At 45.0% G+C, this 10624-nt stretch overlaps 2 protein-coding genes across 2 annotated transcripts in view; one reads left to right on the top strand and one right to left on the bottom strand.

Annotated features, from left to right (window-relative positions):
* pmvk (phosphomevalonate kinase) overlaps positions 1 to 5318 on the top strand; it is a 6395-nt gene extending 1077 nt beyond the window's left edge. The window contains exons 3-5 of the mRNA XM_079837372.1: positions 2492 to 2644; positions 3786 to 3915; positions 3985 to 5318. Of these exons, the coding sequence (XP_079693498.1) occupies positions 2492 to 2644; positions 3786 to 3915; positions 3985 to 4124 (423 nt within the window). The 3' untranslated portion in view covers positions 4125 to 5318. The remainder of the gene's footprint in view (positions 1 to 2491; positions 2645 to 3785; positions 3916 to 3984) is intronic.
* A 1441-nt stretch (positions 5319 to 6759) lies between these two features.
* arhgef2b (rho/rac guanine nucleotide exchange factor (GEF) 2b) overlaps positions 6760 to 10624 on the bottom strand; it is a 75296-nt gene continuing 71431 nt past the window's right edge. Inside the window, exons 20-21 of the mRNA XM_079837767.1 lie at positions 10057 to 10336; positions 6760 to 7895 (exon numbers count right to left, since the gene is read on the bottom strand). Coding sequence (XP_079693893.1) covers positions 7843 to 7895; positions 10057 to 10336 — 333 coding nt within the window. The 3' untranslated portion in view covers positions 6760 to 7842. The remainder of the gene's footprint in view (positions 7896 to 10056; positions 10337 to 10624) is intronic.

Raw genomic sequence — 10624 nt, 5'->3', positions numbered from 1 at the left:
TTTTAGGTTCACGGTTTCGGTACGGTTCAGTATTTGCTATGTTCAGGGAAAAAAGGACTACTGTCAAATAAAAATAAAGAAAATAAGAAGAACAAATAATTTAAATACAAGCAGCAGCACAAATAAATACTATTAAGCAAAGATACTATTAAATTAAACTATGCTTTTCAGGTTTTTCAGGTACGTCTAACATTAGTTTTCAGGTACAGAAATTGATAAAATGTAAAATAACATTGCATATTTGAGTGTATAAATTAAAGATTAATCCTATTAAACTTACAAAAGCTATTCAATCAAGAGCAGTAAGTGATGTCCTTGTCTTTTGTTGTGCCTCGTTAAACCACGCCCCCTCCGCTCATTTAAAATGCAAAGATGTCAGCCAATCACAACAGTGGGCGTTTTTACTGAAGTCTCACAGCAGACACGCCTCTTGAAGCAGGGCATTCAGCCACAGGGCAAACAGCAGTATAGAAAAAATGCCTTTTATTTCTAAATTATGACATTTTATGATGTAAAAGTCATACTAACAATATAAGTACACCTCAGGAAACATTATAAAATAATAGAAAAATGCCATGCCATGGGACCTTTAAGACCTAATGCATGGATATGCGTCATCTTTCTCGACTGTATAAAGTTTACTTAAGGCATATACAGACTATGTCTGCTAGAATACTCATCAAGATGGACGTTGACATACTTTTTGTGTGAGTTTGTCCTTTCAAGAGCGAGACTTGAAAGAGAACTCAATATTTGCGCGCTGTGAGACGTGTGCGCGCTGTGAGACGTGTGCGCGCTGTGAGACGTGTGCGCGCTGTGAGACGTGTGTGCGCTGTGAGACGTGTGTGCGCTGTGAGACGTGTGTGCGCTGTGAGACGTGTGCGCGCTGTGAGATGTGTGCGCGCTCTCGGATGAGAGCACAGAGACACATTTTCTCACAGCGCGCGCGACTTCTCATTCGCCTCTTCTGGCACTAAACCCGGGTGATGACGGCGAACATTACTGGTCATATTCAAACATACGGCAGCACTCGCATGCATTGAACAAAGTTTACAAAGAGAGAATAATTTGGAAAAAAAAAGTATATATTTGAAGGACTTTTACACGGCACCCCGGTTGGGAAACACTGAGTTAATGAACTAACCATGAACAACACCTCAGTTCAGCATTAGTTCATCTTCTTTGTTAGTTCACAGTGCACTAACTAATGTTAGCAAGATTTTAATAATGCATTAGTAAACGTTGAAATTAACATTAACAAAGATTAATAAGTGCAGTTCATTATTAGTTCATGTTAGCTAATGTTAATTAATGAACCTGATTGTAAAGTGTTACCAACTAATTTTTACCTTGTTTTATTTTTTACCGAACAAACATAATTGGATAATGATAAACACAGGGCAATACTCTGTTACTGAAGCGCCCTATGAAATCACAAGAGAGAAAATACTGTCAACAGTATGATGATGATGATGATGATGATGATGATGATGATGATGATGATGATAAATATTAACATAAATGTTATTGGCCATGATTAGATTGCAAATACAAATACAAGAATATACATTATTCCTTCTTTAAAAGAATCTATGAAATGCGCAGGACTCCGAGTGCTGAAGGGCTTCAAGAAGACGCAAACGGCCGCCAGTGAAACTGAAAGTAGCTCAAGGCTCAGAATCAGATGCTCAGAAACACACTCCTCTTCATTAAACTAATGAGACTAATGCTCGTTAAACGCTCGTTCTCCTATTGCGCACTTTGATCTTGAGCCGATAAATCAAACACAGCTCATATCTGTTGCTGTCGTTGTGGTGAACTGAATTTGCATAGCCTATAGAGTGGAAACTGAAGACTGGATTTCTCTTCATTCTGTGGAGAGGTGTAAGGCAAGACAACCTGCATGTTTTTATTTTTATAGTTTAGATTGTGTAGCCGTTGCGTGCGAGTCTGCCTCATCTTGTCAAAATTGCGTTTTTACTGTGATGGTGGTGATAGTAAACATTTAAACTAACACTGTGATATGCTTGAAGTGTTTTATATCTATAGATTTACTATAGGCCAGACAAGTCCAGTGTTGATTTGAGAGGATAAATTGATCAAATGTGCGGTTCACTCACTGTCAGCCACTTGGTCGTTACTTTAAAAAACAAAAACTTTAATTTAACAAACAAAAATTGCCCCAAACATTTTTTCTAAATTAACTTAATAAAGAAACGAAACGAAATATAACAAATTTGACATTACAAACAAAGCTGAACTATATTTATGGCTGCAGTAGTGTGTGATAGAGAAGGAGGAAAAACACGGCTCGGACTCTGGACACTGGAGCATTTACTGTAGTCATGTTATCACACCAGTCCTGACCATTTTAAATATTGAGGTTATTGCCAATACTGGTATATTGCCACACCCCTAATCAGAACCAGCATTAACTTCTGGAGCGGTGTGTGTGTGTGTGTGTGTGTGTGTCTGTGTGTGTGATGGTCAGGATCATGGGCTGGACTATGAGGAGCTGCTGGGCTGTGGTCAGTATAAGGAGAGCCATCGAGCCGACATGATCCTCTGGGGTGAGATGAAGAGACGACAGGACTCAGGATTCTTCTGCAGACTGGCCATAGAACACGCCTCACGGCCCATCTGGGTACAGGAGCACACACACACACACCAGACACACACACACACACACACACACTCACACACACACTCTCACTCACTCACTCACTCACTCACTCACTCACACACTCACTCTCACTCACTCTCACTCACTCTCTCACACACACTCTCTCACACACACACAAACACACTATCACTCACTCACACACTCTCACCCTCACTCACTCACTCACTCACTCTCTCACACACACACACACACACACACACTCACTCACTCACTCACTCACTCACACACTCACAAACACTCACTCACTCACTCACACACTCACTCTCTCTCACTCACTCTCTCACACACACTCTCTCACACACACACAAACACACTATCACTCACTCACACACTCTCACCCTCACTCACTCACTCTCTCACACACACACACACACACACACACACTCACTCACTCACTCACTCACTCACACACTCACAAACACTCACTCACAAACACACTCACTCACTCACACACTCACTCTCACTCACTCTCACACACACTCTCTCTCTCACACACACACACACACACACACACAAACACACACTCACTCACTCACTCACTCACTCACACACACACTCACTCACTCACACACACACTCACTCACTCACTCACACACACACTCACTCACTCACACACACACTCACTCACTCACTCACACACTCACTCACTCACTCTCACACACACTCTCTCTCTCTCACACACACACACACACACACACTCACTCACTCACTCACACACACACTCACTCACTCACACACACACTCACTCACTCACACACACACTCACTCACTCACTCACACACACACTCACTCACTCACACACACACTCACTCACTCACTCACACACTCACTCACTCACTCACACACACACTCACTCACTCACTCACTCACACACTCACTCACTCACTCACTCACACACTCACTCACTCACTCACTCACACACACACTCACTCACTCACACACACACTCACTCACTCACTCACTCACACACAAACACACACTCACTCACTCACTCACTCACTCACTCACTCACTCACTCACTCACACACACACTCACTCACTCACTCACTCACACACACACACACACTCACTCCTCTGTCATCCTCCGCTCTGGTGTTCTCAGGTCGTCAGTGACTGCCGCAGGAGGTCTGATGTGCAGTGGTTCCTCCAGGAGTTTCCCGGCCGCTGTGTGTGTGTCCGGGTGGAGGCGTCCGAGCAGACGAGGGCAGAGCGGGGCTGGACCTTCACCACAGGTACACACACACACACACACACACACACACACACACCAGAGGAGCATCTAACGGTGTGTGTGTCCACAGGTGTGGATGACGGTGAGTCCGAGTGTGGGCTGGATCAGGGACTGGAGTTTGACCGGATCATCCGGAACGACGGAGCGGATCTGGAGGAGCAGCTGGACGAGCTGCTCTCATTGGTCACTTCACGACACGATCATCAATAAAAGCATCATCAGCAGCTGACCTCTCTTCTAGATACTCTGAGGTTCATGTGAACGGACAATCTTCAAATCATCAGCCTTGATTTGACCTTAAAATGTCTTAAACTTGAGCAGAAAGTCTTAAATTCCACATCATGGCATTAAATGAGGGCGCTATCCGTTCATAAAGTGTAATTTCCTGTATAATGCCGAGTCAGGGATGAATAAATCAACAGTCGTCCGTCTCTTAAAGGGCCAGTTCCCCCATTAATGAGAATCCTGTGGTCATTTCCTCTCCTAATGTCCTCAAACCCGTCAGACTTTCCTTCATCATATAAAGCCATGGAGTCTCTTCAGAACATCTGGAATAATCCGCTCCATGATCCGTACGGATCCGTTTCTCTTGATCAACTTTCTGAAGTTGCTTAGCCTGTCAATGGAGGACAGAAATCTTTCCTTTCATTACAAATCTCTTCATTTGTGTCCAGAAGACGAACGAGAGTCCGGCACATTTAATCTGAGCATTAAAGGCCAGAACAATGACCACTGAAGAAGAAACGATAAAACTAATCAGATCAATCACACGAGCCGCAGAAATGATGATCTCCCTCAGGATTTCTGTTTCCAACTCCACACATCCTTAAAGCAACACACATTTAATGACACGCCTGCAGAAATGAAGAGAAACTGGACACAGGGTTCCCACACTTCTTGAAAACAAACACAGGTCCTTGAAAGTGCCTGAATTAAGCATGAACTGTGTTTTGTTAGCGTAGCGTGTGCTATTACAAACATTAGCCTTCATGCTCAGCCAAAGCCAGAACTAAACCACATTACAGGAGGAAGATCTCTCTATATTTCTGCTGTGAGCGCCATCTACTGTCAGAAGCCCTGTTTTCTTGTGGGGTTGTGAGGTGTTTTCCTCATTGTCAGGGGCTAGTCTGTGATTTTATTGGCTGAATCCAGAATGTCAGTGTTTTTCTCCCTCCACCCGCGTTAAAAAGTCCCGACCCAATTACCCTCTGTTTTCTTCTTGTGGTGATTTAATTGCCGTCCGAATCCACAAGATTTTTCAAGATGAGATCACTTCAAAATTCACTGTTTATATCCTTTTTGACCCCTGCAGGCCACCGTACGGTTGCGCTTTGCTGTAATTTGGATGCATTTTAAAGATCTATGCTGGCCAGAATTTACAAGAGCAATATTTCATCAGCGCTCAAAAAAAAAGAAGAAGAAAAGCATGTAAACATTTGAAATAGGCTGTTATTACGCCAGCAATAATATCTGTTAAATATAATATATGTGCAGGTCTTAAAAGCGTTCAAATTGGTTTATATATATATATATATTTTTTTTTTTTTAATTTAATAAATAATTTTGCATATTTTTAATGCCTAACAATGAACTTGTCCATATCTTTTCATTTAATTGGAGATTTCAAATATACAATATTATCTCTATATTTTGATGTTTTAATGAAGTGATGATTTATAAAAAAGAACTAAAACTAGTGTGAAATAAATGTTAAAAGCAGGAATAAGAGCTGCAAACGGCATCTTTCCTGGAAAATTGGAAATGTTTCCTCAATGGAAGTGTGGGATTACAAATGTATACATTGTTATATTTAGGTTCCAATGTAATAGAATATAACTGAAAACATGATCTATATTTGTGTTTTACATTTTGAAGTAAACTTGAGGAAATTCTAAGGAGATTACGTCAGGCCGTGTAAGTGTTTGAGACATTAAGTATTTTGTCTTTATGCACTTCCTGACTATTTACCATGACAAGTTTAGAGCAATCCTGCCTGAGTGATTGGATTAGCATCTGTGCATTTGAATGGCACTGTTATGCTGATTGAATTACGGCTGATGTTTGGGGTGTGTCCCTATTTTGAATGTCTCCTCCCCCTGCTCTATAACCCCTCCCCCTGCTCATAACTCCTCCCCCTGCTCTATAACCCCTCCCCTGCTGTATAACCCCTCCCCCTGCTGTATAACTCCTCCCCCTGCTATATAATCCCTCCCCCTGCTGCATAACTCCTCCCCCTACTGTATAACCCCTCCCCCTGCTCTATAACTCCTCCCCCTGCTGTATAACCCCTCCCCCTACTGTATAACCCCTCCCCCTGCTCTATAACCCCTCCCCCTGCTGTATAACCCCTCCCCCTACTGTATAACCCCTCCCCCTGCTCTATAACCCCTCCCCCTGCTGTATAACTCCTCCCCCTGCTGTATAACTCCTCCCCCTGCTGTATAACTCCTCCCCCTGCTGTATAACTCCTCCCCCTGCTCTATAACCCCTCCCCCTGCTCTATAACCCCTCCCCCTGCTGTATAACCCCTCCCCCTGCTCTATAACCCCTCCCCCTGCTGTATAACTCCTCCCACTGCTGTATAACCCCTCCCCCTGAAATGCAGGTAAATTGCGTTATTTTGTACTGTTAAATCAGACTGTTTTCGGACGTCCTGCAGCAGAGAGAGTTCTCATTAAAAGAATAACTTCTGTTTGATCCTGACGTCTCCTGGTCTTCATCTTCTGAGTTTCCTACACTTTAGAAGAGAAAAGTTCACAACAGAAGTTGTATTGTAGTTGTCAGTGTGTGCCTTAGCGTTAGTGCATTAATGATACACACAGGTACAGTAGGTGTTTGATATATTGGCAGTAACACACACTCCTTTAGTGTATTTATTGTGCTTGATTTAAAATAAAAGGTGCTTTAAAAAGTCCTTGAATCTGGTGTTGATGACAGAGTGGGAACCCTGTGAACAGAATGAAGTGAGTTTATGATTCAAACATGAGCAAATCTCATCATTGGGTGTGAAAATGACCTGCTTTTGACTGAAGTTGATGTTTGTGAGCACACTGGCAGAGATTTGCTCTGGTTTGAGTCAGATTTCTGATCTCATGTGTTTGTAAATGAATGAAAGTGCTGGAGATGCTGTTCTCAGACTCTCAAGTGCCTCTAATAATCTTCACTTTATTCCTCACTGTCTCTTTAAGGGTCAAGAAAGCGAGTGACTGGATCATCAATGCGTTTATATAGATGATTACAGGCATATATTTAAACACGGCACAATGAATATGCAAAACATAAAGACTGCATTATATTTATAAGCAATGATTGACCAGCTATGATTAAAGGATGCTTTTCTTCCTCAGACATTTATACAAACATAGACAATATCCACATGAGATTTAGTGTGAGCCAGAGAAGAATACACAATCATGTCATCCTCTACATTCTGTTATCAATATCAACATTAATATCTTTGAGCCGTGCAGATTCATAACCCTTTATAAGAGGAAACTATTCGACCAGCTTCAGGGATATAATGACACACAGCTAAAGAGGAAACTACAGTTCCTTCATTTCTACCTTCAGTCCGTTCGCCACACAGAATACAGCAGAAACCCTTTAAATAGCACAACTGGAAAATGTCCAAACATCTTTTAAAAAGACTTGCTTGTTCTAAACTATGTTTAATATAAAATGCGATAAGAGTGAAGAGTAAAGGCCTGCTCGCAGCAGAACTCGTTCAGTGTGTGTGATAAAGCAGAAACTGTTCTCCGAGCACATCTGGATTCGTCCGCTGACGCTGACTCTGGATCAGCTCTTCATAGTGTTGTGGATCTGCCCATGTGACCGGAAGCCCAGATCCGACTGGTCCCAGATCCTCTGTGGGCATGGAGTGTGTTCACAGCCGAGTGTGTGTGTGTGTGCTGGAGCAGAGATGCTGATGTTAACTGTGAGCTTCAGTCCCACACTCGCTCTCCTCCGGGATATCCTGCAGATCTGAAACATCACGGACATCTCCGGTCAATCACAACAGCTTCACACACTCCACTCGATGACACACTTGACTTTGATTTGAAAGATTCATTTGAGTGTTTATGATTTATCATGACAGGACGGTGAGTTGACAGCCACGACATTACTGGTTTATTTTTAAGTTTGTTTGTAAGTCTCATTAGCTGTCGCGATCAAAGACAGTTGTGAATGTAACTTAAAAACTGGAGTAACTGGAATATGGTGAATAAAGCGGCGTTTCCATCTCGTGTTCTAGAGAACATCATCACCTCCTGGGAAACTGCCCAAAATCTCAGTAATAAACTGTAAGTCACACACACACAAACACACACAGTCTCAGAGCGTCAGGCGAAACACACACACACACACACGTTTGTTTTTGTGAAATGTGAGGACATTCCATAGGCGTAATGGTTTTTATACCGTACAAACCGTATTTTCTATCCCCTTACACTGCCCCTAAACCTACCCATCACACACACACACACACACACACACACACACACACACACACACACACACACACACACACACACACACACACACACACACACACACACACACACACACACACACACACACACACACACACACACACACACACACACACACACTGCCCCTGCCCCTAAACCTACCCATCACACACACACACACACACACACACACACACACACACACACACACACACACACACACACACACACACTGCCCCTGCCCCTAAACCTACCCATCACACACACACACACACACACACACACACAGACAGACACACACACACACACACACACACACACACACACACACACACTGCCCCTTCCCCTAAACCTACCCCTCACTCACACACACACACACACACTGCCCCTGCCCCTAAACCTACCCCTCACTCACACACACACACACACACACACACACACACACACACTGCCCCTGCCCCTAAACCTACCCATCACACACACACACACACACACTGCCCCTGCCCCTAAACCTACCCATCACACACACACACACACACACACACACACACACACACACACACACTGCCCCTGCCCCTAAACCTACCCATCACACACACACACACACACACTGCCCCTGCCCCTAAACCTACCCATCACACACACACACACACACACACACTGCCCCTGCCCCTAAACCTACCCATCACACACACACACACACACACACTGCCCCTGCCCCTAAACCTACCCATCACACACACACACACACACACACACACACTGCCCCTGCCCCTAAACCTACCCATCACACACACACACACACACACACACACTGCCCCTGCCCCTAAACCTACCCATCACACACACACACACACACACACACACACACACACACACACACACACTGCCCCTGCCCCTAAACCTACCCATCACACACACACACACACACACACTCACACACACACTGCCCCTAAACCTAGCCCTCACAGGAGACTGTGCAGTTCACTTTCTGTGAAAAAAAACTCATTCTGTGATTTATAAGCATTTTGAAAAGTGAGGACACTAGCGCTGCTGAGAGAGATCAGGCGTATACAGTGACGTAAGACCGGCTCTGTTGTGGCTCTCAGCATGTGGAAAAGCAAACGGTTCTTAGAAGCTCCTCAGTCGAACCAACTATGAACTGGGACTAGCTCTGGCTCTGGACTAGCTCTGGCTCTGGACTAGCTCTGGCTCTGGACTAGCTCTGGCTCTGGACTAGCTCTGGCTCTGGACTAGCTCTGGCTCTGGACTAGCTCTGGCTCTGGACTAGCTCTGGCTCTGGACTAGCTCTGGCTCTGGACTAGCTCTGGCTCTGGACTAGCTCTGGCTCTGGACTAGCTCTGGCTCTGGACTAGCTCTGGCTCTGGACTAGCTCTGGCTCTGGACTAGCTCTGGCTCTGGACTAGCTCTGGCTCTGGACTAGCTCTGGCTCTGGACTAGCTCTGGCTCTGGACTAGCTCTGGCTCTGGACTAGCTCTGGCTCTGGACCAGCTCTAGCTCTGCCTTGGTGGAGAAGGGGTATGAGATGATCCCAATCCCAGCCTCTGCTGATCCGGGCTTCAGCTCACACGCCCTGCAGGTCCTCCACACCCAGGCTGATGTTTAACACTGTATCTCAATGATGTGCATAAGCCTGATGAGCATCTCCTCACCTCTGGGACTGTCCGCTCGAGGAGACAGCGCCTCCTGCTGGCCATCCGGCCGATCTGCCGCTTCCTCAGAGGCGTTGTGGGCTTTCATTGGCTCTGGTTTTTGAGCCGGTCCTCCATTGCTGGTCTTGTTCTGGGCGGCCCGCAGCCGGACCACCTCCGCCTGGAGCAGGTTGTAGCTGCGCTGTAGCTCCGCCTCCAGCAGAGGCTCATGGGACAGAGCGGGACTCGAGTCCTTCTGCATGTACACCTCCATGATGGAGTCCTGCCGGATCACCGCAGCCTGCACACACACACCATCAACACATGCATTCCCATAATAACTGCCACAGCATCTGGATACAGACGTATTTAGGCCACGCCCACACCGGGGGGGAAAACCATAGATATCCATAATAAAGGCTAGATGTCTCGTCCGCTGCTGGCCAATGGAGGTCGACGTCTGCTCCTGGCGGCCATCTTGTCTCACTCAGCTCGCTCACTCATTGTGTTTTAATGGTGCTGCACTTTTAAATAACCATCACTTGCTCAATTTTCTACCGATTTTCAAACTGTTTGGTTTGTTATAAAC

Source organism: Gobio gobio, assembly GCF_949357685.1.
Source record: "Gobio gobio genome assembly, chromosome: 15".
Classification (NCBI taxonomy): domain Eukaryota; kingdom Metazoa; phylum Chordata; class Actinopteri; order Cypriniformes; family Gobionidae; genus Gobio; species Gobio gobio.
Note: the sequence above shows the minus strand (reverse complement) of the source record. Positions and strands in the feature narration are given on the sequence as shown.